This window comes from Equus asinus, chromosome 10 (assembly GCF_041296235.1).
Source record: "Equus asinus isolate D_3611 breed Donkey chromosome 10, EquAss-T2T_v2, whole genome shotgun sequence".
Lineage (NCBI taxonomy): Eukaryota > Metazoa > Chordata > Mammalia > Perissodactyla > Equidae > Equus > Equus asinus.
In genome coordinates this window covers 11,429,410-11,454,413 of record NC_091799.1, presented here as the reverse complement: position 1 = coordinate 11,454,413, position 25,004 = coordinate 11,429,410, and the positions used below count along the sequence as shown (strand labels likewise).

Genomic DNA, 25,004 nt, shown 5'->3' with positions numbered 1-25,004 from the left:
CAGCGGAGGGAGGCCCACTCACACTTTCCCAGCCGGCTCTCCCTCATCTTCTGGGCCTCGGCAGGGCATCACCCCTGGGAGGGAACCCTCCTGGACCCGGTGCTGAGAAGCCGACTGAGGGCTCCCGCCGGCCAGGTGTGGCAGGTGACCTCGTAGGTGTGTGCGGACTCTCTACCTTGTGCCCTTGGCCTTAAGGCCGACCACTTGCAGGCGCCATGAAAGCCCGCAGCCAAAACCCTAGATGCCAGCATCAGGAGGACACCGGCACAGAGACATTGGAAGAGTGCGGGAGGTCACACCGCGCGGGAACCCGCTCTCCCCGCGCTGCCTGAGCCGGGCTCGCTGCCGCGGGACGGCGACCGGCCGACTCCGTGACCCGTGACCCTGCATGGGGGGGGCCTGTCCCTCATCAGGGCTGCCGGCCCGCCCAGCGCCTCAGCCGAAAGGCGCGCGGACGCGGGCAGCGCCGAGGGCGGTCGCCAGGGGGCAGCAGCCACCCGCCCGCCGCCGGAGGCCCCTCCCGCAGTGCACCGGGCTCGTCCGCGGCCGCGGAGGCGGGACTTCCGGTGCGCGGCGACAGAGTCGCGCGGCCGCCGGAAGCGCTGGTACGGAGGCCGGACGGGTGAGCGCGGCGGGCGGCCGGTGAGGGCGGCGAGGGGCGGGGGCCGCCTTCGTGTGTTGAGTCGGGCCCGGGAGCCGCCGCCGGGGCTGGGCGCAGGCAGTGCTGCTGCCGGAGCGGCCGACGGCGGGGAGGGCCGTGCGCGGGCCTCTGGCTCGTCCCTGGCCGCGCTCCCCGCCGTCGGCGCGCCCCCCTCGCCCCTCCTGGCGCCCTGCGCTGCGGAGCCCCAGCCGGCGCTCCGGGAGGAGCGGCTCCCGGCCCTACGACGAGGGTCCCGGCGTCGCGCTGGGCTCGGCCGCCACGGGTCCGGGTCTGCGGACGGGGTCCCCTGCCGGTCCCAGCTCTGCGCCGGCCGCTGTGCTTCTGCGCCCGGGTTTCTCCCGGTCGTGGCCTCGTCCCTGTCCTCCAGTGCCTGCTGCCCGCCCTGCTCTTTCTGCGCTTGCCTGCTCCCTCTGGCTTGGTTGTGGGAAGACCGGGACGGGCAGTTGGCCATGTTGGTGCCCGTCGGTCTCCCCCCGTGCGGTCGCAGCCTTGGAGCAGGCGGGAGGCATTCACGTGGCTTCAGCGCCGGACAGAGCAAAGAGCCGGGGTCCTGGGGCACGGGAGCCTAGGGCCTGCTTCGGGCAGGCTTCTGCCGTCCCCCCAGGCGTATGTGACTGAAGGAGAATGGGATCCCCTGGCGCCATGTGTTTCTCTCGTGTTGTACTGTGTTTAGGAGGCAGACCGCAGTCATGGATATAGATGCTGAAAGAGAGAAAATAACGAAGGAGATCAAGGAGCTGGAAAGGATTTTGGATCCCAGCTCCTCGAGTATCAACGTGGAGGTCTCAGAATCCAGTCTGGATTCAGACTCTGACGCAGGTAAGCTCCTGCACACCACGGTTGGAACAACGGTGCCTGCCCTGGGCTCCTGCCAGCCACAGGATGCTGCAGGGCTGCTGGGCACAAGCCCTGGTTTCTCACCAATACTGGCCTCTGCCTCTACTCCACTGGGCAGTTTGCTACTATCCCTGCTTCATTAGCCCCTGGATCTGCTGACTGTGTGTGAGTGCCCTGCCCAGCCATAGGCATCTGCAGTGGGCTGCCCTCAGGAATCGATTGGAAGGTTCCAGAGCTTAGCTTTTCAGCCACCCCCATGCCTGGCCAGTCACCATAGCTGAGACACCCCCCCCCCCACCCCGATCTCTTCCCTGGGCTTGCCCGACTGCCCTCTGTCTGAGACCCCTGCTGCCACTCTGCCTACTCCATACGTACTCCTTTGTCCTCCCTTGGGCCCTGAGTGCCCTTCACTGCAGCTCTGAGTGGAGGCCTGCCTGCAGTGGCCGAGCCGTCTGGCCCTAGGCCTGCCCATCTCGCCCCAGGCCCCAGACCCAGCTCCTCGAAGTTCCCAACCTTTCACCCAGGGCCTTTCCTTCACCTGTTACCAGGGCCTCTGTGTCTGTCCCCTCCACCCTCACCAGCTCCATCTCCCGTGGAGTCTCCCTTGATTGTCCCAGCAGTCACCGTGCCCTAGGGGCGCTTCACGTTAGGCTGCTGTCTTCTCTTTCTGGCTGACCCTGCCCTTGGTCCAGTACCCACCCTCCCAGTCAGTGAGTGTCAGCCGCAGGGTGCTGTCGGGGAGGTGTTTCATCCACCCCGGGCCCACATGGCCTGTGTCCCTCCCCCCTCTGCGGCTGCCCGGGAAATGGGCCGTGTGCTGCACCAGCTGATCGGTCTCCTCGGCGCCTGTGGCATCCCGTCACCAGCCACCCGTTTCCTTTGCTGGTCACCAACACGGTGTGCTTGCATTCCCACAGATTCACTGCCCGATGAGGACTCGGACACTGCTGGTCCCCTGATCTCGGTAACTACTGGCCTGAGCTGGCTGTGTTCGAGGCAGACACACCACCGTTCAGTGGGCCCAGGAGGGGGAGTACTTTGAGCTCAGCTTGGTTTTTCTGTGTTATACCAGTAAAGCGTGTTTGTTATTAAAGATGAAATGTTGTAAAGTATTAACTATCAAAATTAAAGTTGTCCCTAGAACCAATCACTGTCACTGGCTTGGTATTTGTGCCTCTTGACTGTTTTGAGCTTCTGCTAACGTGTTCATGTCACTGTGACATCTCATGTGGAAGACAGCAAGCAAGTGGCCTGGGTCCTGCCCCTTGTGGCTCACCTGTCTGTGCCTCGGTTTCCCAGTCTGTACAGTGGGGACAGTTGTAGCACAAGTCAGTTCGTATGCGTGAGTTCTCTGAACAGTGCCTGGCAAGTGATCACTCAGTTGTGCGGGTTGTTGTTAACCATGTTTTGCTTATGTTGCAATTTTATGTTATTTTGGAAAATCTTTGCAGTTCGCTTTTTCTCTTTCCCATCAGTGAGTGAGTCTAGAGTCGCCTCCTATTTTCAGTGGCTGATGGTCCCTCTGGCGTGGAGTCCCAGAGTTGCATAGTTCTTTAGCCTCAGTGCCTGCTGCTGGACATCTGGGTCGTTTCTAGTTCGTGGTTTTGTTGGCACCAAAGCAGCCGTCCTCACACGTTCTCACTGTCGTCCGCCAGCGATCAAAGTCACAGGAGTCCGTTATAATGTTTAGATCTTACAGAAACATTTGTTGTAGAAAGTGAAAGGCATCTCATCACGCCTCCCCCACTCAACACATGTTCCCAGAAGTTGAGTTTTCTTGTGTTGTGAATTAGGGAGCAGGCACACACGCTGCAGGGCTCAGTGTCAGGGTGGTCCTGTGCCAGTCCACTGGCCGGACGTGGGCTTGGAGGCTCGTTGCACCGCAGGACCCTGAGGACAGGGGAGTGTGGGCCCTGTTCTTCATCCACAGTTTCCCCCTCCTAACCAGGAAGAAGACAGGGCAGGTGAGGCCAGCAACGATGAGGACGACCCCAAGGAGAAAGCCCTCCCAGAAGACCCAGAGACGTGTCTGCAGCTGAACATGGTCTACCAGGAGGTTATCCAAGAGAAGCTGGCGGAGGTCAGCCTGCTGCTGGCCCAGAACCGGGAGCAGCAGGTAGGACACGGTCTGGCCCCAAGAAGTCCCCACAGCTAGGCCCCCAGGACCAGGACTTTGGGTCTGCTCCCGGCTGCCTGGGTCCCCTTCTCAACAAGGGGAGTTTCTATTGCCTGGCCCACACCTGGGCCCTTGTGTCTGCCACAGGAAGAAGTCATGTGGGACCTGGCAGGGTCCAAAGGCCCCAAGGTGAAGGATGGCAAGAGCCTGCCCCCAAATCTGTACATAGGGCACTTCATGAAGCCCTACTTCAAGGACAGGGTCACTGGAGTGGTGAGTGGCTGGGGCCTTGCTTTCATCAGTGAGGAGAAAGTCAGGCTCCATGGGAAAGAGCTCTCGTCCCCACAACCTGCTCTGGGTGTTGTGAATTGCTTTAGATTCTTCAGGAGAATAATATTCGATCTCCTTAAAACCCTCTCCTGGGTCCCGGGGTGGAAGTCAAGGACTTTTTCCTGGGAATAGGGCAAGCTAACCATTTCCTTGAGAGGTGGCGCCGTGGGTGGGGCAGGTTGGCAGGATTATTGGTCCTAGGAATAGAGGTCCCGATGTTGCTAATGCAGCCCTGCTCTCCTTGTCGACCCTCATGGGCTTGCTGATCTCACCTTGTGCCAGTTAGATCATGCCCCAGAGCCCTCACAAGGCAGCAGCTCCGGGTCCAGGTGTCCAGTGCCAGGCCTCCCACAATGCCAGGCTGCTCAGCAAGGCTGAGGGGAAGGGGTCCTGAGTCCTAGCAGGGATCCCAGAGGGACGGACGTACTGGCGCCTTCAGGTGGAGACACCTGGGTTCTGTCCACGTTGTGCATTCTCTGACAGGGGCCTCCTGCCAATGAAGACACGCGGGAGAAGGCTGCGCAGGGCATCAAGGCTTTCGAGGAGCTCCTGGTGACCAAATGTAAGAGCCCAGGTGCCCACTGAGCTCGGGTGCCATGAGGCCTTTGGCACACCCAGCCTCCCCAGGCCTGTTTTGTGGTTCTCAGGCAGGTCTCCTGCCTTGATCCCTCGAAGCCCCTGCTTTTCCCACACTAAACGGGGTCTTTGTGAGGAGGCTGTCATGAGGGGCAGGCCAGGGCCACCACCCTCACGGTTCCCCCTCCAGTCTCTCCTGCCTGGTCCCTGAGCACACAGCTCTGGAGGCCCTGCTGCAAGCTTGCGCCAGCCCCAGGTGGGGTCGTGCTCCCTGGATAGAGGGCCCAGCGCCTGTGACCCGGCTCCCTTGCAGGCTCACTGCTCAGCCCGCATCCTGGGGCATCAGACAGCACAGCCAGCTCCTTGCTGCGGGCCTGGATGGATGATTGGCCCTCCGTGTCGTGGTGTGGGAGCAAGAGCCGATGCTGTGCGAGGGGTGTGGAGAGGATTGCGCTGGACAGCATGCATCCTGGGGAAGGTGCTCATGTGAGCGCTCCTCGTGTCTTCATTTCTCTTCAGGGAAAAGCTGGGAGAAGACCTTGCTGCGGAAGTCAGTGGTGAGCGACCGCCTGCAGCGCTTGCTTCAGCCCAAGTTACTGAAGTGAGTCTGAAAACAGCGAGCGAGTTTGGGATGGGCGGAGGCTCAGTTTAGGCTGTGCCCCTTCTCTTCGGGACCCCCTGCTCACAGCAGGAGAGGCACTGATCCCTGAACTTTCCCCACAAGGAGGCAGCCGAGCTTCGAGGTCAAGTGTGTGAGAGCTGGGTCAGCTGAGCGGCTGTGTTTAGTTGTGAGGCTTGGGCTTTCTCTCTGCCTGGGTCCTGATTTCCACCTGTGACAATGGGGACCGTTCATGAGACTTTAATGTGTGTGCCGATGGGGTGACATCACATGACCAAGTCATGGCACCTGTGGCCAGACCAGGGGGTCCCAGGGTCACCTGCTGCCTCACAGCTTGATGTGCAGGTCAGGATTAGCTGCGGGGATAGCTGGGTCCCTCCTCAGGCTGTGGAAGCATTGGATTTCCTCCTCCCTGGCCTGTTCCAGGAGCAGTTATTTACTGTAGCTGGCGATGACAGCCTTAAGAAATAGTCTCTGGCCTTGATGCCGGGCAGGAAGGTCAGGACATCTGCGGAACACTGCTGAGTATGCCAGGCGCAGGGCTGGGAGCTGGGACACCGGGCTCCAAAGTGTGTGTGCAGCTGGTAATTATTCCCATCTGCATCAGCAAACACACTGCTGTACTAGCTGCTCGTGTGACCATGGTGACAGCTGAGAGAGGGGATGCTGCTCCTTTCTCTGTGGGCGAGGAAGCCGAGGCAGCTTGGAAAGACCAAGTAACCCGTCTGCAAGAGGCGGGGGGGGATTCAAAGCAAGCTCCGCATGCGTGCTCCCCACCACTGTGCTGCGCTGTGTGGAGTAGCCAGCCCTGTGGGGTGCCCGCCCAGATCCACAAGAGGGCTGAGCCAGCCCCAGAGTCCCTCGGAGAGTGGCCATTGCCGCCGGTGACCCTGGCGCCTCTGCCCTGCCTTGCAGGCTCGAGTACCTGCAGCAGAAGCAGAGCAGGGTCACGAGTGAGGCCGAGAGGCAGGTCCTGGAGACGCAGAGCAGGGAGGCGGAGAGCGAGGTCCAGGCTATCAAGTGAGCCGGGTCCTGCCGGGGAGGGTGTGGTCCTGGGTGAGCCAAGGGGCCTGGCGTGACCGCTGTGCCCTTGTCCCTTTCCAGCCAGCTCCCAGAGGAGGCCTTGCTGGGGAGCAGGCTGGACAGCCACGACTGGGAGAAGATTTCCAACGTTAATGTAAGCCACGGGGAGCACTATCCTGGTAGCCAGGGGCATGGGTTGGAATTGGCAAGGTCAGCTTCAGACTGTTTGAGGCCACGTCCTCTGTGGCCACCAGACCTGCCGTGACCCCATCTGGTCAAGTGTGTGTCTGGCAGCGAGGAGTGGCTTCACGGGGCCCTCCCTGCTGGTGCAAGGCGCCTCTTCTGTGATGGGCAGTTGCAAAGGCTTCAGGCTTTGCATTTGGAGCCAAATCTGTGTTTTTGTCTGCATAAGCCTAGCAGAGGTCCCACTCACGTCTCCCCGTGTACACGCTGCTGGCCGTCCACACGGCGGCCTCCGCAGGCTGGGGTTCTCTGTTCTGTTGGTGCAGTTTGAAGGAGGCCGCAGTGCGGAGGAGATCCGCAAGTTCTGGCAGAACTCTGAGCACCCGAGCATCAACAAGCAGGAATGGAGTGGACAGGAAGTCGACCAGCTGAAGGCCATCGCAGCCAAGCATGGCCACCTGGAGTGGCAGAAGATCGCCGAGGAGCTGGGGGTAAGGACCTGGTGGGAGCCTCTGAGCCCCCCAGGGCAGTGTGGTTCTGTGGCTGGGAGGCCAGGCTGGGTTTGTGGTCTCCATGGGCTGCACGTCATACCACGGCCTGCTGGTCCCTCAGAACCTTAGAATTTCTTCATCTTGCTGCTTTTGAGGGTGTGGCCCTCGGGAAGGGTAAGCCCTGCACGCCTCCCTGGGCTGAGTCTTCAGGAGCTTTGCGCTCCTCAGTGCCTGTTGCCTCATCAGACCCCTCCCTCGCCCGTCCTCCATCTCTCTCTCTCGATCACTCAAGAGGAGTTTGTCTTGCTGTTTGAGAAGAACTCTTGTCCTCGTTCCTTTTGGGTTCTCCTCTTGATTTTCTCATTTCCTCAGGTGAGGCCTGAGTTCTTCACTTGGCCACTGTCTTTAGTAATGAAGGGATTTAAGGCCCGCTTTTCTAGGAACAGTTTGGCGTGAATGTGCTTTTTATAGATTTCTAGAGTGGCAGTAGTTTCAGTTTTCATTGCCCCTTTGGATCTTAGTTTGTGTAGGAATATACTTTCTCATTTTTAAATAGTCGGGTTTCTCAGAACGGTTTTTCTTCTTTAGTTTGAATTTTATTGGCTCCTGACCTGGAAATGTGATCTGTAAAATTCCCATTTTTTAATTTGTCACTTTTATGGGTAAGCATGTGATTGCAGCAAACCAAACTAAACTTACCAAAACAAGTTAAAAACAGAAGTGTGTTCTTTCCTCTGAGGATCTAGGGTTCCACGTACGCTTATTAAATTGACTTTGCCCATCGTATTATTGAATCTTGCTCTCTAGAGCTGTTAGTTCTGAAAGAGCTGTATTGATGTAGCTTGGATAAAACCTGGCATAGGGGGCCGGCCCGGTGGCATAGCAGTTAAGTTCGTGCGCTCCACTTTGGCAGCCCATGGTTTGCAGTTTCTGATCCCGGGTGTGGACCTATGCCACGCTGTGGCAGGTGTCCCACATATAAAAATAGAGGAAGATGGGCGTGGATGTTAGCTCAGGGCCAATCTTCCTCAAAAAAAAACCAAAAACAACCTGGCATAATAACATTAAAAGGTCATTTTCTCCTCGCATCTCTAATAGTTTTTCTTTATATCTTTAGCTGCTATGTGATTTGGTACACATAACTTTATGCTTTCATTTATTTAGTAAATTATGCTTTTCTTTTTTTGAGGAAGGTCAGCCCTGAGCTAACATCTGCTGCCAATCCTCTTCTTTTTGCTGAGGAAGACTGGCCCTGAGCTAACATCTGTGCCATCTTCCTCTACTTTATATGTGGGATGCCTACCACAGCATGGCATGCCAAGCAGTGCCATGTCCGCACCCGGGATCCGAACCAGTGAACCCTGGGCCGCCAAAGTGGAACGTGTGAACTTAACTGCTGTGCCACTGGGCTGGCTCCATAAATTATGCTTTTTAAAAAGTCATTTTATATCTTTATTTCCTTGTTAGGTTTTTTTTAAGACTTTATTTTTTTAGAGCAGTTTTAGGTTCGCAGCAAAATTGAGAGGAAAGTACAGAGATTTCCTATATGCCCCTTGCCCCGACATATACACAGCTTCCCCCATTATCAACGTGACTTAACAGAATGGTGCGTTGACCAAGGATGGACCTACATTGACACATCATGATCACCTGAAGTCCATAGTTTACATTAGGGTTCGTTCTTGGGGTTGTACATGCTGTGGGTTTGGACTAATATATAATGACACGTCTACACATCATGATATCATCAAAACGGTTGCACGGACCTAAAAATCCTCTGTCCTCCATCTGTTCACCCCTTCCCACCCCATCCCTGACAACCACTGACCTTTTTATTGTCTCTCTAGTTTTGCCTTTTCCAGGATGCCCTATAGTTGGAATCGTACAGTAGGCAGTCTCTTCAGAGCGGCTTCTTTCACTTAGTCATATGCATTTAAGGTTCTCCCGTATCTTTCATGTCTCGATAGCTCTTTCTTTTTAGCACTGGGTAATGCTCTCTTGTCTGGATGGACCACAGTTCATCTACTCACCTACTGAAGGACATCTTGGTTGCTTCCAAGTTTTGACAATTATGAATAAAGCTGCTGTAAACATCCGTGGACAGGCTTTTGGGTGGATGGGAGTTTTCACCTCCTTTGGGGAAATACCAAGGAGCGTGATTGCTGGATCGTATAGTCAGAATAGGTTTAGTTTTGTGAGAAACCACCAGACTGTCTCCCAGAGTAACCGTGTCACTTTGCGTCCCCACCAGCAGTGAGTGAGCATTCCTGGCTGCACTTCTGCACTGACATTTGGTGCTGTCAGGGTTCCAGATTTTGGCCTTTCTAGTAGGCGTGTGGTGATATCTCATTTTAATACGCATTTCCCTGATGACATGTGTTCTGCTCAGATGCTTATTTGCCATTCGTATATCTTTTTTGGTGAGATGTCCATTAAGGTCTTTGGTCCAATTTTTAATCAGATTGTTTTCTTATTGTTGAGTTTTAAGAGTTCTTTGTATATTTTGGGTAACAGTTCTTTATCAGATATGTCTTTTGTAAATATTTTCTCCCAGTCTGTGGCTCGTCTCATTCTCTTGATGTTGTCTTTTGCAGAGCAAAAGTTTTTAATTTTAGCGAAGTTCAGCTTATCCATTATTTCTTTCATGGGTCGTGCTCTTGGTTTTGTATCTGGAAAGACATCACCACACCCCAAGCTCATGGCTGAGCAGATCCACACATCCAACCACACCTGTTCTCTGTAACCCAAGAGTGTGCTTTAGATAAACAGAGCGTTCCAATACCATCGGTCAGCTCTGGAAAACCCCTTTCCCGTAAGGAAATGAATGAGGGGACAGAGTGGGGCCACAGTGTCTACTGTGTAGACTGAGGGTCTATTTGCTGAGCTGAAACATGAATGAGAGCTGGGAGACAGTCTCTCTGGAACTCCCTCCATGGGTGTCACCTGAGACATGGATGCCACTCCCAGGACGGTCCCAGCACCCTCCTTCAGACGTGCCCCTCTCAGCTGCCACCCGATGTAGGCTCCAGAGAGACCAACTTAGAGCTGCTGAATCTGCGACAGTGCTGGCAGCCACATTTAAGAGTCCTGTGCTGTGTATGGTGGCCCTTCTCCTACACTGTGCCGAGAGGGAAGTTTCCGTCGAGTATGTGAGTTTGCAGTTTAGTCTTAGTGTCATGTCAGTGAAGTATTCTTGTGAATTTTTCTGAATGCGTTTCCTCTCTGTAAACATCTGAGCTGGTCTCTCATGGTCCTCTTCAGCGAGTCCCGGGGATGCTCTCCACCATCCCCACAGGGGGCCAGCCGGAGTGAGGCGAGCACTGGTTCACAGAAGTGCGTTACCGCCTGGCGCTTAGGGCCCAGCTGTGCCTGGACGTCCCTCTGTGCATGGTGAGCACCCAGTGACACCCACTTTGCTTTGCTTTGGGCCTTGGGAAGACCAGCCGCAGCGCCTTCCAGTGCCTGCAGAAGTACCAGCAGCACAACAAGGCCCTGAAGCGCAAGGAGTGGACGGAGCAGGAGGACCGCATGCTCACCCAGCTCGTCCAGGAGATGCGCGTCGGCAGCCACATCCCCTACCGGAGAAGTGAGTCTGTGCCTGCTGTGCCCTGCCGCTCCTGGGTCCCAGGCCACTGGGCTTCCAGGAACGTCCTGTGCCCTTGGCCTGAGTCCCCTCATATGTGAAAGTTAAGGTTTGCGGGGACAATTCACCAAATGTAGTTGAGAGGCTGGAGGAAGAAGTAAGGGGTCACGTAGTCCCAGGTGTCCCACGGTTCACTTCTTGGTAGTTAGAGTGACTCCTTTCTGGGGGCCCCGGGAATGCAGCGCCCACACGGCTCCTCTGCCCCCAGTTGTCTACTACATGGAGGGGAGAGACTCCATGCAGCTCATCTATCGGTGGACCAAGAGCTTGGATCCCAGCCTGAAAAAGGGGTTCTGGGCCCCAGAGGAAGATGCGGTAAGTTTGCAGGACCTGAGGAGAACCATCCTCTGGGACGTTAACCTGGACGCCTTGAGTGGCCCCGAGTCCCGGACGTCCCCTTCTTAAACAGACTGAATTGAGGGTGGGAAGGCGGCGACTGTGCCCACAGAGGCATCATCTGCTTGTCCCTTCCTGCAGAAGTTGCTTCAAGCAGTTGCCAAATACGGGGAGCAGGATTGGTTTAAAATTCGGGAAGAGGTGCCAGGTAGGAGCGATGCCCAGTGCCGAGATCGGTGAGTTGGGCAGTGCTGGGCGAGGGAGGGCCTTGCTGGGGTCGCTTCCGTGTAGGCCATGGGGCGGGCTAGGAGACCGTGGCCCAGGGTGATCGGCTGGTATAGGAGGATGTGGCCAGGGGCCCTTGAGGCACTAGGGTTGGCCCAGGCACAGAGCAGGACAGCTATGTTTTTTCAAATCAGACTTTTATACGGACTCAACTTGACATGCCCCGCTTGGCCGTTTCCATGAGTCCTGGTGTCTGAATTCCTCTCCCGGGTCACGGCCTGGCAGGCAGCTTCAGCTCTCTCCTTCTCCAGCCTGCCTGCTCTGTTTTTAAACAGCTTTATTAAGATATAATTTATGTACCACACAATTCATTCCTCCAAAGTGTGTAGTTCTCTGATTTTAGTGTATTCATTGAGTTGTGCAGCCATCCCACAATTAATTTTAGAACATTTTGATCACCCCACAAAGAAACCCTATCCCCCCAGAAAAAAACAAACATCTCAATTCAGAAACGGGCAAAGGACTTGAACAGATGTTTCTCCAAAGAAGATATACAGAGTGCCAGTAAGCGCATGAAAAGATGCTCAACATCATTAGTCATTACAGCAGTGCGAGTCAAAACTACCATGAGGTACTGCTTCACACGCAGTAGAAGACTTACTTTTTTTTAAATGGAAAATAACAGGTGTTGGCGAGGATGTGGCGAAATTGGAGCCCTTGTGCACCTTTGGTGGGAATGTAAGATGGGGCAGCTGCTGTGGAAAACAGTGTGGGGGTCCCTCAAAATTTTAAACATAGAACTGCCATATGACCCAGCATTTCCACTCCATCCCCAAAGGAGTTGAAAGCAGGGGCTCCAGCAGATGCTTGCACACTCGTGTTCATACCAGCACTATTCATCACAACCAGAAGGTGAGATAGCCCAAGTGTCCATCGACAGATGGTGGACAAAGGGCGAGTCTAAAGTCGTTTGGACGATAGGATGCTATTTGGCCTTAAAGAGTGAAATTCTGATGGGTACTACAACATGGATGAACCTTGGATGTTTGTGTACACAAATGAACATCTGTGTACAAGTTTCCATGTGGGTGGGTGTATTCATTTCTCTGGAATTGTAAGGTCACATGGCGACTGTGTTTAGTCTTTTGAGGATCAGCCAGATGTTGTCCACCACACCGCACCATTTACCTCCCCCACAGTGTAGGAGGCACCGGTCTCCACGTCCTTGCCAACACATGTTATCTGCTTCTGGCCCTCCTGGTGGGCGTCCAGCGTCTCATTGAGGTTTCGGTTTGCATTTCCTGACGGCTAATGATGTTGAGCATCTTTGCTTGTGCTGATTGGCCGTTGGCACATCTCTAGAGAAATGTCTCCTTGTGTCCTTTGCCCACTTTTACAGTTGAGTGATTTGTATCTGTGTTAACGACCTGTGAGACTTCTTTGTATATTCCAGACATGCGTTGGTCTCCCCCAATCTGTGGGTTGTCCTTACACTTTGTTGGTGGCGACCTTCTGAGGCACAAAAGTTTTCCATTTTGATGCAGTCCATTTGTCTGTGTTTTTCTTTTGTTGCCTGTGCCTTTGGCGTCCCATCTCGGACACGATTGCAGAGGCTGGGAAGCAGTGGGAGGCCGGCTCGTCATCCACAGTGTCCCTTTGTTTTCATGTCACTCTCAGATATCTCCGAAGGCTGCATTTCAGCTTGAAGAAGGGGCGATGGAATTCAAAGGAAGAGGAAAAGTTAATGGAATTAATAGAAAAGTACGGTGTGGGTGAGTTCTCGTCGAGGCCTTGGCTCTCCTCGTGTTCCTGGTGGCCTTGAGCTCCGCGGGGCTCAGCTTGCTGGACCCCAGGCTGCCTCCCTGGTCATGCACTCTCCTGCGCTGTTTCTCGTCGTCTCAGCAGATGGCGGTGGCTTTTCCATTTCACAAAGTAACTCATGTTCGTTCTAGAAAATGTAGACGTGGAGATGTATGAAAGGCGGAGAGTGACGTAACTACTCTCGTCTGCCACAGAGGTCTGCTGGGGCTGGGGTGCCGTCTGCGCCTGCTCCATGCAGGCTGCTTCTCCGGGGGGAGGGGGCTTTTTGTTTATTTTAATGGCTGAGATTCTTTTCTTTTTTTCACATTGGCACCTGAGCTAACAACTGTTGCCAAGCTTTTTTTTTTTTTCTGTTTTATTTTCTCCCCAAATCCCCCCAGTACATAGCTGTATATTTTAGTTGTGAGTCCTTTTAGTTGTGGCATGTGGGACGCTGCCTCAACATGGCCTGAGGAGCAGTGCCATTCCTGCGCCCAGGATCCGAACCACCGACACCCTGGGCCACCGAAACGGAGCGCGCGAACTCTACCACTCAGCCGCGGGGCCGGCCCCAGAGGCAGCTTTTTAAAACTGAATACCTTTTTAAATTTAACTTAATTGAGCTGGCTTGTTTTTTTACTTTACAACGTATCGTTATGCTCTCTGTTAGGAATATTTCTCTGTGTCTACACAGTCTGTGTTCTGTCATTTTCTTTTTTTTTTTAAAGATTTTATTTTTTCCTTTTTCTCCCCAAAGCCCCCCGGTACATAGTTGTATATTCTTCGTTGTGGGTCCTTCTAGTTGTGGCATGTGGGACGTTGCCTCAGCGTGGTTTGATGAGCAGTGCCATGTCCGCGCCCTGGATTCGAACCAACGAAACACTGGGCCGCCTGCAGCGGAACGCGCGAACTTAAGCACTCGGCCACAGGGCCAGCCCCATGTGTTCTGTCATTTTCCATAACCACATCCTAGTTCCCTAAGCTCTGGATAGTATAGTAGAAAGGTTGTTCACCAGCTTCCTGTTGATGGACGTTTGTTCCTCAGTTTTTGCTGCAGGCCTGAAATGAGCTGAGGCTTCAATAGCTAAATCTTTGCTTATATTTGTAATACCTCCTTAAAAAAATTCTGGATGTGGCGTTGCCAGGTTCAAAGGTAGGCAAAATCTTAGGCTTCTGTCGCGTGGTCAGACTGCCCTATGAGAGCCGCATGCCGGCTCCCCTCCTAGCAGCACTGTCTGGAAGAAAACAGTAAATAAATTGAAGTTCTGGTTTAGAAGCAGGTATGCAAGGGCTATTTCTACATAAATGTGGATGATTTTTCTCTCGTGGTTGTACATTTGCTAGAACTTTCCTAAGAGGCTAATAATCCATTGAGAATCTGATGCCCATCTTCTTGGGCTCCTCACATGTGGGAAGCAGCCTGAGGGCGGCCAGCAAACCCCGTTCTGGTGGACACGATGCGAGTGCATCTTAGAGAAGAGCGCTTCTTCCAAGCTGGTAAACCGGTGTCTTCAGAACTATTGGTATGAAGCAACTTCCATGTTGTTTTGCTTTTGTAGGTCACTGGGCAAAAATAGCTTCTGAACTACCCCATCGGTCAGGCTCCCAGTGTCTAAGCAAGTGGAAAGTCATGGTCAGGGTGAGGCTTTACCCACGGCCATCACCAGGCCCCTCGCCTGGGTTAGCATCACTGCTGGGCAGGCTGGGGGAGTGTGGGCGTGGGGAGAGGGGAAGGGAAGTCTGGTTTCTGGCCCTGGCATCGCTTCTTCCAAGAGGCCAAGGGCAGAGAGACCCAGTCTGGTCGGCAGCTGCCCTTGCCTCACAGCAATGGGGAAGGCCTGCTCAGCACAGCACATCCAAGCCCCCTCCAGCCCCTGCGCGCATGCCTGCTTGAGGCCCCTCCCCAAAGGGCCAGCCCGCCTGCCTGTCGTCCCTCCGCAGTGAGCCTGGTAGCCGAGGCCTCCAAGCAGCCCTTCCTTCCACAGAAGAAGCAGAGTCGGGGGAGGAGGCGGCGGCGGCCCCCTCGCAGCGTGCGGTGGAGTTCCAGCAGCGAGGACAGCAGCAGTGGGGACAGGAGCAGGCGGGGCAGCAGCAGCAGCAGCAGCAGCAGCAGCAGCAGCAGCGAAAGCAGCGAGGACTCAGAGCCAGGGCCAGAGGAAGCCCAGGAGGGTGGCCAGGCACTGCCCTCGGCACAGCACGCTGTGCCGGACATGGACTTGTGGGTTCCTGCCAGGCAGAGCACCAGTGAGCTGTGGGGAAGGGGGGCAGGGGGCTGGCCAGGATGCTCTGCTGCTTCCCCCAGCCCTCCCAAGGGCTCCAGCGCTGCCCAGGGTGGTCACCGGGAAGCTTGCACCACAGAGGAGGCGGGCCAGGCGCAGGCCCTCACCAGGGCGCATAGCACCAGCCTGACAGGCAGCGAGTACACCCGCTCAGTGGACACTCACCCCGAGAGCTCAGAGGGGCCGGCAGACGAGGTAGGCCACAGGCCCCAGTGCACACCCAGATTTGGGCTGGGGAGGTTGTGCTCTCCTGCTCGAGAGTTACTGAGGCTGGCTCTCAGGGACAGTGGGCTGGCCTCATCTCATGCCAGCAGTGTTCCCGTGTGGGAGCAACCCCCCCCACCACCACCCCTGCTCCCTGGGGTGTTCACTTCTGGCCCGTTTCAGGGGACTTGAGCTCGGGGCAGCAGCCTTCTTCGTTGAGGCCAGCACCCTCCACTGCCCCCAACTCATTTGCTTTAAAAACCACACTGGAGCATTGCTGGGGGGCACTTTAACTTGGACCCATTTCTGAACCATTTCACCCCTGAGCTGGGGGGAGGGGTGGGGGCAGCGAGGAGGAGCTGTTTGCTCACGGCTTGCGTAGGTCAAGGAGGTCCCTGGGGGGCCCACTGTGCCCCTGCTCAGGTCCACCTTAGCTACACACGTGTGTGCCTGTCCCAGTTGGTCTTGGGGGTGTTGGACCTGGGCATAGGCACAGTTCTGGCCACGTCCAGAGTAGCAGTCTGGATTGAAAAGGCTGGTCCATCCTGGGAGAGATGGGAAGTCCTCCTCTGTGACAGCCGAGGGGACAGTGGACTGCCCAGACAGCCAGCAGAGCACACACGCGCAGCTCCTGTGCTGCACTGGGTGTGTGACTGCAGGCTCCTGAGCTTGAAGTCAGAGGCTGCTGCCGTCGAATTTATCTCAGGCATTTTGGTGCCATGACTCAGGGAGCTGGCTGGGGGAAGTATGGACCCTCTGTCAGTCCTGGGTGCAGCCAAACCAGGCAGGCGTCTCAGAGCCAGGCCTTAGGGACCTGCCACCCTCCTCTCGGGGAAGTCCTGCCTGAGGCCACCACACCTCAGAGAGCGTTTCCCACCAAGCCGGGGTGCAGCTGTGGTACACTTTGAGGTCTGGGCAAGGAGGTGGGGGTGCTGCCCTGACAGCATGCCTCATGCCAGGGCTCCTGGCCTGTCCACCCTCATGGGGTCTTTTTGTCAGAGTGGGAAGCGTCTGCTGAAGGTGCCCTTGGAGACTGTGCTGCAGGTGCTGAAGACCAACACGGCCACCCGGTGCCGGACCCTGGTAAGGCTGCTGCAGCCACATGCGACACCCATGCACACTCACCGCCTCGATGACCCCAACCCCCGTCCCCTTCACCCCCATCCCCCACTCCCTCTCTGGTACCCAGCAGCTCCAGAGCTGAGCCTGGCCAGGAGGCCCAGGTGCCTTTCTCCCTCCACAGAAGGAGAAGCTGAGGCAGCCGCACCTGCTGCGCTCACCCCTGGGGGAATGCCCCAGTGGCAGTGGCGTGTCCGGGCCCCGTGTGCGGCAGCTGTGGCACGGTTCTGCCAGGAGCAGGCAGCGGCGCCGAGGACCCGCCCTGCAGAGGAGGCTTCTTGAGCGCCAGCTTCTGATGGCTGTGAGCTCGTGGGTGGGCGACGTTGTCTTGCCTTGCACTTCCCGGAGGCCCACCGTGGTGCAAACTCAAGGTGCTGCTTCTAGGGCACCTCCTCTAGGGCCCAGGGGCAGGGGAGAGGGCAGACAATGAGGAGCGACCTACAGACATTGGCGGTCTGCCCTGCCCTGTCAGGGAGGGGTGGAAGTGGGAGGGCTTCTTTGGGGCCCCCTGTCTGGTGCCAGTCTCGGGGCCCGAGGGGAGAGGGGCGTTGGTAGCTGGAGCCACTTTGCACGTGTGCCCTGTCCCCACAGCCGACCGCATTAGGAAGCAGCTGCAGGAGGCCCACCTGGCGAGCACCCCAGCGTTCACCCTCTTTCTTCAGGTAGGCCACTCAGTGCGGTCTTCTTCTCTTGGGCTTTGTTTTTTCGGTGAAGTTTTGAAGTTTGCAGTGGATTCACTTCTTAAAGGCCAGCTTTCTAAAAAACGGTCTTTCCATGGCGTGCGACTTTTCGCAGCAGGTTGTTGTGGAAGGGACAGGGCGCTGGGAGCCCCAGTGTGTAAATGGAAGCTGAGTGAGCAGAGAAGCCTGGAGCACACGGGGAGCACTATACAGGTGTCCTCAAATGTCTGAGTCAGAGGGCAGGGAAGGCGGCCACACCCGGGACAGCCCCGAGGACCCGCATCCAGGCTCGGGCTGGGGCGAAGTGCTGCTCACAGCCTCGAGGGGCTGTGCCAGGCTCCAGCCAGTTCCTCTGAGGCTTTGGGTCTGCTCCGGGAGAGCAGCTGTGGTCAGGGCTGGCCCAGGTCCCACTGCGGACACCTTCATCATCTGATCCTTTGGGGTGGTAGGCCTCCTGTCACACGTCATGTGTATGTCACACATGTCCCTCAGCTGTTCCAGATTGACACTGCCGGATGCATGGAGGTCGTTCGAGAGAGGAAGGCTCAGCCACCCACCCTGCTCCAGGCCGGCACTCGGGACCCGCTGACGCGGCCTCTGCAGGTGAGACGTGAGGGTGAGCCCCAGGTGTGCACTTGCCTGGCTCCTGCTCTTCCCTCCCACCCCCAGAGGTGGGAGTGCTGAGGGCAGATGACGTTTGTCCAGCCTGGGGGCAAGGTGACACCAGCTCTTTTGAGAGACGAGAGGCGTTCCCGGTCCCCATGGCAGCTGAGGTCCGCCCCTGAGAGCAGCCCCTGTGCGCTCCTGGCCCCTGGCTAGGAGGCAGCCCCCTCCTCCCAGCAGCCCTGAGGGGCTTCACAAGTCCAAGGGGTGCAGGGCCAGCACCAGCACTCCGGCCCACCTGGCCCCCTGGTCCCCCGCATGTGCTTCTTCTCCCACCCCACCCCTGGGCAGAGGCCACACGGCCCTTGGGTACCTGCTGCTCTGGGCACGGGCCTGCTGGGGTGAGGCACCTGATGCGAGGCGCCAGGCCCTCAGGATCTGTCAGTGAGAGGCCATGTCCCTGAGCCCAGCCACTGCTGGAGCAAACGACAAAATGGTGTCATAGTCTGAGGACCACATCTGGCCCTGTGGAGGGCAGCCAGGCCATGGAGCCCCTGTGCCCTCCTGCTTGACCAGCTAGGCCCTCACCTCTCCCTGCAAACCCCATACAGCCCTGAGCCCCCCGAGACAGGGTTTCCCGAGGGGGCCTCTGGGTGGGGCTATGTCAGGAGAGAGGCAGGCTCTGGCACTGGGGGCCTTGTCCCCACTGCAGGCAAGAGGCGAGTGACAGTCTTGCTGGGGGTGGAAAGGTGGGTGTGGGTCCCTGGGGACCCCTCTGAGGTGCCAGCCCTCCCCTCCCTTCTTTTTCAGGTGCTCTCAAGCGCCCGGAACACCCCAGGTACTGCCTGTCCATCTCTTCCTCTGGCCTAGCTGTTTCTGTATAGTGGGAAAAGAGCCACACCTGTCACAGGCTTTGAATTGTGGGCTCCAAGCAGTGTCTGTGGCTCCTGGTGACGACGGGTCTTTTTGGAATACCATGGCAGGGACAGGAGCCTGGCTGGCGTGAGCTGGTGGGGCAGCCCCTTGGGCTCCCACCGCCTCGCACAAAAGGTCAGCCCTCAGGCTTGGCCAGCACAGACCCAGAAGGCAGGGGGCCTCTCCCCACACCAGCAGGATTGGGCTAGGGTCCGGGATCCTAAGAGGATGCAAGGAGTGGAGGGCAGTGGGTGCCCAGCAGTCCTTGATGTGAGGATGTTCAGGTTGTAGCACTGAGATGCGAGGCAGGCTCAGGCTGGGCTTCCGCATGGTTCTGGTCCTTGACAGGCCTGGCCGCCTGCTGCCCTGGCTGTGGCCGGCCACTGTGTGGGGAGGTCTGTGAACATGCAGCCAGAGTGACAGGCCCTCTTGGCCTGGAGGCCAGGCTCCTGCTTCCACACTCCAGCAGCTGTCGGGGGCCAGTCACCTGAGCTCATCAGCATGTGTTCTTGCAGGCTGCCTCTTCCAGAAAGCACCAGTTCGAGAAGTTGCCAAGAAGAGCACCATCCACAGAGAGAGAGAGGGGCTGCAGGCCCCCCGCAACGAGTCCACACCACAGGCACCCCCACCAGCACCCTGCGGCCCCCGGCCCAAGCCCAAGACGGTGTCCGAGCTGCTTCGGGAGAAGCGGCTGCGGGAGGCCCGAGCCAGGACAGCCGCCAAGGGCCCTGTGGTTGTCCCGCCCCCGCTGCTGGGCTCTTCGCCTGTGACCCTCCAGCTCCGTCTACCACTGGTCCCCCAAGGCCCCCCAGCCTCAGGTCCAGCCGTCTCAAATGCAGCTCTCTGTGGGCCTGGGGCCCCTGCAACAGCCAGTGCAAGTACTCCAGGCTCCTGGGCCTCAGCCAAGGACGAGAGACCCTACACCCTGCAGGCCTTGGCCCTGGCTGTGAAGGCCCCAGCTGCCCCTGTTGCTTCCAGGGCCCCAGTTGTGGGCCCTGGCCAGGTCCCTGGGGGCTGCCCTCTGAGCAGTTTCGGACAGTCTCAGGCACCTGCCACGTCCCGGAAGCAGGGCCTGCCCGAGGCACCACCCTTTCTCCCTGCAGCTCCCAGCCCTACTCAGCTGCCCATCCAGCCCCTCAGCCTGATGCCAGCTCTGGGCACGTGCAGGACTGGGCCACACGTGGCAGTCAGCAGCCCTCTGCCCGTCACCTGGGTGATCACAGCCCAAGGCCTCCTCCCTGTGCCTATGCCAGCGGTAGTGGGCCTTCCCCAGCCAACAGGGACCCCTGACCCCAAAGGGCTGTCAGTGACTCTGCCACCCTCCATGACTGAGACTGAGGCGGGCCAGGGCCCCAGGCTCCCTGGGTTGAGCCACCCTTGGCAGCCCCCAGCCAACAGGGACACAGAGTCAGACCCTCCATCCAAGTTAGACTTCTCCACCCTTCCCACATCGCCCCGATCCCAAAGCCCTGCAGAAGTAGACAGCAACGTGGCCCATGCTCCTGGGGGCCTCTCCTCCCCTGAAGAGGCCCAAGTGGCCGGAGAGGCAACTGCACCCAGGACATCCTCCCAGGCTACACTCCGGGCTGACCACCCTGAAGCAGAGCCTCCCCAATCCAGCCAGCTGCCTCCACAAGGTGGCACTGGCCCAGGGGGGACACCAGGGCCTCCCTCAGAACCAGGGGAGCCCCGGGGGCCTCTGGGCCTGGAGAGGCTGCCCGCATCCCAGCCTGGGCCTGAGAAGGGCGCCCTGGGCCTGGAGAGGCTGCCCGCATCCCAGCCTGGGCCTGAGAAGGGTGCCTTGGGCCTGAGTCTCCTCTCTCAGGAGAGTGAGGCAGCCGTGCGCGAGTGGCTGCGGGGGCAGCGAGGGGTGTGTGTGCCCGCCCTGGGGAGAAGGCTGGCCTATCAGCCCCCAACCCTGTGCAGCCTGCGGACACTGTCTGGCCTCCTGCTCCAGAAGAAGGCCTTGGAACGCAGAGCCGCCTCCCTTGTGCCTGGTGGGGTGGCCGGAGCCCTGCATGCCTCGCGGGGGCTGGTGCACAGGCGGCTCCAGGACAGCCCGGCCTACCTGCTGCTGAAGGCGCGCTTCTTGGCGGCCTTCACCCTCCCCGCACTGTTGGCCACCCTACCCCCCGATGGCGTCCCCACCACCCTGTCGACCACCACGAGGGCCGACTCTGAGAGTGAGAATGACAGCCTAGGGGAGCTGGAGCTCGCTGATGGTGGCAGGCAGCTGGGCTCCTCAGTCAGCAGTCCCCAGGCCGAACCAGCGGCCACAGCCTCTGTTGAGGTAGGTGGCCACGGGTGCGGAGCCCCCAGCTGCTTCCCTGCAGCCCCCGTGGCGCCCTTGCCCCTTTGGGCGTGTGGCCCGCTGGAGCAGCAGGAGTGGGGACTGGGGGCGGCAGCAGGTGGAAGTTGTGGCCAGGAGAGCTGGCTGGCTGGTGTCTGAGGAGGAAGAAGCTGGCTCCAAGCCAGCCCCATGGAGTGTCACTTCTGTTTGCACAAGTCACCTCTCCCTTCGGCTAGTGTAGACAACAGGAGAGGAAGGAGCCTTGTGGCCAACGGGAGCCCCTCAGCCCCTCCCAGTGCTGTCACCCAGCCCCGCCTGCGGCCTTGTCTGAGGGAGAGGCCCATCTCAGGCTCTGTGCCCCCTCCACCTCCATACACTCACATGCACATACGCTCCTGTGGCGGGCCTTCAGCTCAGCGGAGGGTGGCCCTGCGTTCACACCTCCACTTCTGTGAACACCAAGACCCTTCCTGGGTGTCGGCTGTTGCACCCTTCACATCAGGAGAGTTTTCCAAGCTACAGAGGCAAAAGCATTTTCCTTATTTCCCGAGAAGAACCTGATGTAAACACATGCAGGAAGGTGTGGCCAGCTGCACCCAGGGTGCCCCCAGCAAGGCCACCTCTGTCCCTGTCGCCTGGGGCCAAGCAGCAGAGCTGGGCCGCCTCAGATGTTTTGTGCCTAATCAGGAGGTTGTTGAGGTCCCTTGCAGGTGGTGTCTGGGGAGTACATGGCCCAGAGAACCCCCACAGAAGCAATCCCTGCACCTCCCCACCTAGGGTGGCCATGGCTGCTGGACTGGTAGAATCAGGACTGCAGGGAGCTGGTGGTGGTGGCTGGTGGCTATGCCACCCTCCCTGCGGGTTCTGTCCAGCTGGGCTGCTGGAAATGTCCATCTCCCTTCCCAGGGGCATTGCCCCAGTGGAAACGCTGCTGGACCCCAGATATTGAGGGTAAGAGGCTCCCTCCCCCATGGAGTCTGCAGCCTCTGCAGTGCTGCCCTCCCGCGCTCAGTCACTGCCCTGCTGGCCCAGCTGGGGGAACCCTGACACAGGAGGCTGGCTCAAGGGTTGCTCAGAGGGGCTTGGAGCCACCAAGTGAAGGAGGGGTCAGCAGAAAGCCAGAGCCCATGTGTGGCCCCAGGAAGGACAGTGACCCTCCCATTCTTTGCCTGTCACAACTGTGTGTGGCAGTGTCACCAGGCCCAGCCTGGAGTGGTCCTCACTGCCGGAGCCCCAGCTGCTCTAGACCTGCTCCGCCTCAGCAAGGACGGGTCTGCCTGCTCGCTGCTCCTCACTGCCACCTCGTCCCCTGCCCATCCTGGCTAGAGGGTCACTCTTGTCCCGTGTCTGGATTCTCTTGCAGGGAACTGCAGACTCTGACAAGGGCTGTGCCCCGTGCTGCCTGGATAGTCTTGACGACCTCGATGTGCTCAGAACCCGGCATGCCCGGCACGCCCGGAAGCGGAGGAGGCTGGTGTGAGCAGCAGGGTGAGTGGGCGAGGCAGGGGCACCAGGAAGACACCGGGCCTTGTTCTCAGCTCTGCAGTGAGCACACAGGAGCCAGGCCACCTCTGCCTAGGAGCCTGCTCCCTTCCATGTGCAGGCCGGGCACCCCCAGGGCCATGAATGGCATGGCCCTGCCCTCAGGAGCTCATGTCAGGTGTGATGGTGCTCGGCAGCCTGGGGTGTGAGCATCCCTGGGCCTCGCAGGGTGGCCCAGGGTCATGGAGGCCCTCCTCCTCACTCTGCCCCTTGCCCACTGGGCTCCACAACCCAGCCTCTGCACTTCCTTCCTGCTGGCCCACATGTGCTGCGGGGCCTTTGCACTGCTGTCCCCTCTGTCTGGCACTCTTCTCCCTCAGTCTGCAAGGCTCATTCTTCCATTTGGGTCTCTGCTCAGTGTTTAGCTCATCAGAGATGCCCTCCCTGATGGCTCTCCTAAGGTGGCACCACTGTCTCAATGTCCATCTCTCCTCCCTGATGTCTGACGCGATCTGTCCGTGTATCTGTCCGTTGTCTTCCCCATGAACACATAAGGGCACCCTGGGCGTTGTGCTGCTGGGTCCCCAGTGCCCAGACAGTAGGCACCAAGTAGGCCCCCGGCACGAATTGATGAGTTCATGAAGCTGAGACCCAAGTCGGGGAGGACGTCCAGAGGCCCAGCTGGCTCTGAGCACGATGTGGGCTGTGCCGTGAGAGGGTCTGGGTCCTAGAGTGGGTGAGGGAACAGGGGACCCTGGAGAGGTGGGACCACAGAGGGGATGTCGGGGTGGTCCCATTTGCAGCCCACCTCAGGCTCTAACTGCCCTCACCTCAGGCCCGCTCCATGGACCACAGCTGCAGGGGCAGGTGGCAGCAGGACCTCGCTATGCCCCACCCTCCCCCACAAGGCAGTGCTGCCTTGGTTCCTGTCCCTCTTCAGCGCTATCTGTGCCATCTGGCTGGGGTCAGGGCACCCCACCACCAGGGTATTCTTGTTTTCCAGGACTGCCCGGAGCCCAGACACCCATGGCTCCTGCTGACAGGAAGTGGGACCCACACCGGGCCCTGGCAAACCTGCCAGCGACCCCTCAGGAGGAAGCAGCGGGAAGTCGGGGGAGGCTCTGCCATGTGTGACCGCGGCATCACAGGGGCTCGCTGGTGCCCAAGTGCAGACTGAAATACCTGAAGAAATAAAGTAAACGTCCTGTTTTTTAATTAAACAGTAGGCTGTGGTCTTGTCCTGGGATGCTGGGTGCTATGCAGAGGGCTCGGGGGCGTGGGGGCAGGGCAGAGAAGTGGAGGTTTGCCCTGCTCACGGGAAGCTGTGGCTCTGGCCTTCGGGCCGAGGGCCCCTTCTGAGCAGAAGGCAGCTCAGCACCCGCCCAGGCGGCTGCCAGCCCTCTTGGGGCCACCGCAGGGCCGAGGGTGGGTCCACTTCCTCTGCCGTCCAGACCACACAGGCCGACCCAGGCGAGTACCTGGAACCAGCACTGCCTGGGGGCCCCGCACAGCAGCGCAGGCCAGTGCTGCCTGCCTCTGCGTGGGTGCTTCTTTGGCATGAAACCAAGCCCCAGCACCCTCTGCGTCCCTCTGTCCTAGGGAAACAGCCTGGGGTCGGTTTGTAGCTGTCGAGGCACTTGGTTCCCGGAGCTTCGTTCTCGTTGCTTGCTGCTTCACTTGGTTTCACCTATTTATTATGGAAAGTTCTCAACGTACAGAAATAGAACAAGTGTGCCCAGCATGTGTCCTGGCCCCCGGCCTCAGGGCAGTCACCGATGTCACCTGTCTCCCTCACCCCCACCCAGACGTCCCATGTCACACCTGCCACAGGCTGACCCAGTCTCTCGTATGTGTATTTTTGTTTTTTACTTTGCGCCCAGTATTCTGTTAACTAATTCGTAGTTTTTCCTGTGACTTCCTCTGACCAATGGGTTATTTGGTGCTGTTGGTGATGTGGAGTGGGTTCCGCTTCTGAGACCCTGCGGCAGCAGAGGGAACCCTGCCTGGTCTTTTGGCGCCATCCTCTCTTCTGCCTTCTCAGACAAGCGCCACTGCTAGTCACAGGGTTTCTATGGCCTTTTTTTTGGAAGTGAGTGGCCAGGTCCTTCCTCCTGGTCTGTCTAGTCTGGAAGCTCCACTGACAGCTGTCCACCGTGGCGACCCTGCTGATAATGAGTTATTTGAGCCGTTTGTTATTTAGTGTCCAAATAGTAAGGGGTTTTCCAGATACCCTTTTGTTACTGATTTATAGCTTAGCTCTGATGTGGCCCAAGAACACGACATTTTTTTTTTTTTTTTTAGATTTTTTTTTTCCTTTTTTTCCCCAAACCCCCCAGTCCATAGTTGTATATTCTTCGTTGTGGGTCCTTTTAGTTGTGGCGTGTGGGACGCGGCCTCAGCGTGGTTTGATGAGCAGTGCCATGTCCGCGCCCAGGATTTGAACCAACGAAACACTGGGCTGCCTGCAGCAGAGCACACAAACTTAACCACTTGGCCACAGGGCCAGCCCCCCGACATTTTTATTTTTATTTTTATTTTTTAAAGATTTTATTTTTCCTTTTTTCTCCCCAAAGCCCCCTAGGTACATAGTTG

The 25,004-nt window shown here is 57.9% G+C and overlaps 1 protein-coding gene across 4 annotated transcripts; it reads left to right on the top strand.

The window, feature by feature from the left end:
- The first annotated feature begins 460 nt into the window (after positions 1-460).
- Positions 461-23,632, top strand: SNAPC4 (small nuclear RNA activating complex polypeptide 4). Of its 4 annotated transcripts, none has more exons than XM_044778397.2 (24): positions 461-605; positions 1,335-1,480; positions 2,416-2,462; positions 3,447-3,614; positions 3,762-3,887; positions 4,428-4,506; positions 5,040-5,121; positions 6,055-6,159; positions 6,244-6,316; positions 6,672-6,836; positions 10,275-10,422; positions 10,688-10,794; positions 10,957-11,051; positions 12,718-12,812; positions 14,400-14,479; positions 14,826-15,314; positions 16,323-16,406; positions 16,567-16,813; positions 17,034-17,104; positions 17,615-17,725; positions 18,536-18,563; positions 19,156-20,930; positions 22,294-22,418; positions 23,416-23,632. In XM_044778397.2, exons 2-23 carry the CDS (start codon positions 1,351-1,353, stop codon positions 22,408-22,410), a joined length of 4,422 nt encoding a protein of 1,473 aa, XP_044634332.2. In that variant the 5' UTR covers positions 461-605; positions 1,335-1,350; the 3' UTR covers positions 22,411-22,418; positions 23,416-23,632. The 4 variants fall into 4 exon arrangements, with proteins under 4 accessions (XP_044634332.2, XP_044634331.2, XP_044634333.2 ...); XM_044778396.2 differs by having other exon boundaries at positions 483-622; XM_044778398.2 differs by having other exon boundaries at positions 578-642.
- The last annotated feature ends 1,372 nt before the right edge of the window (positions 23,633-25,004 follow it).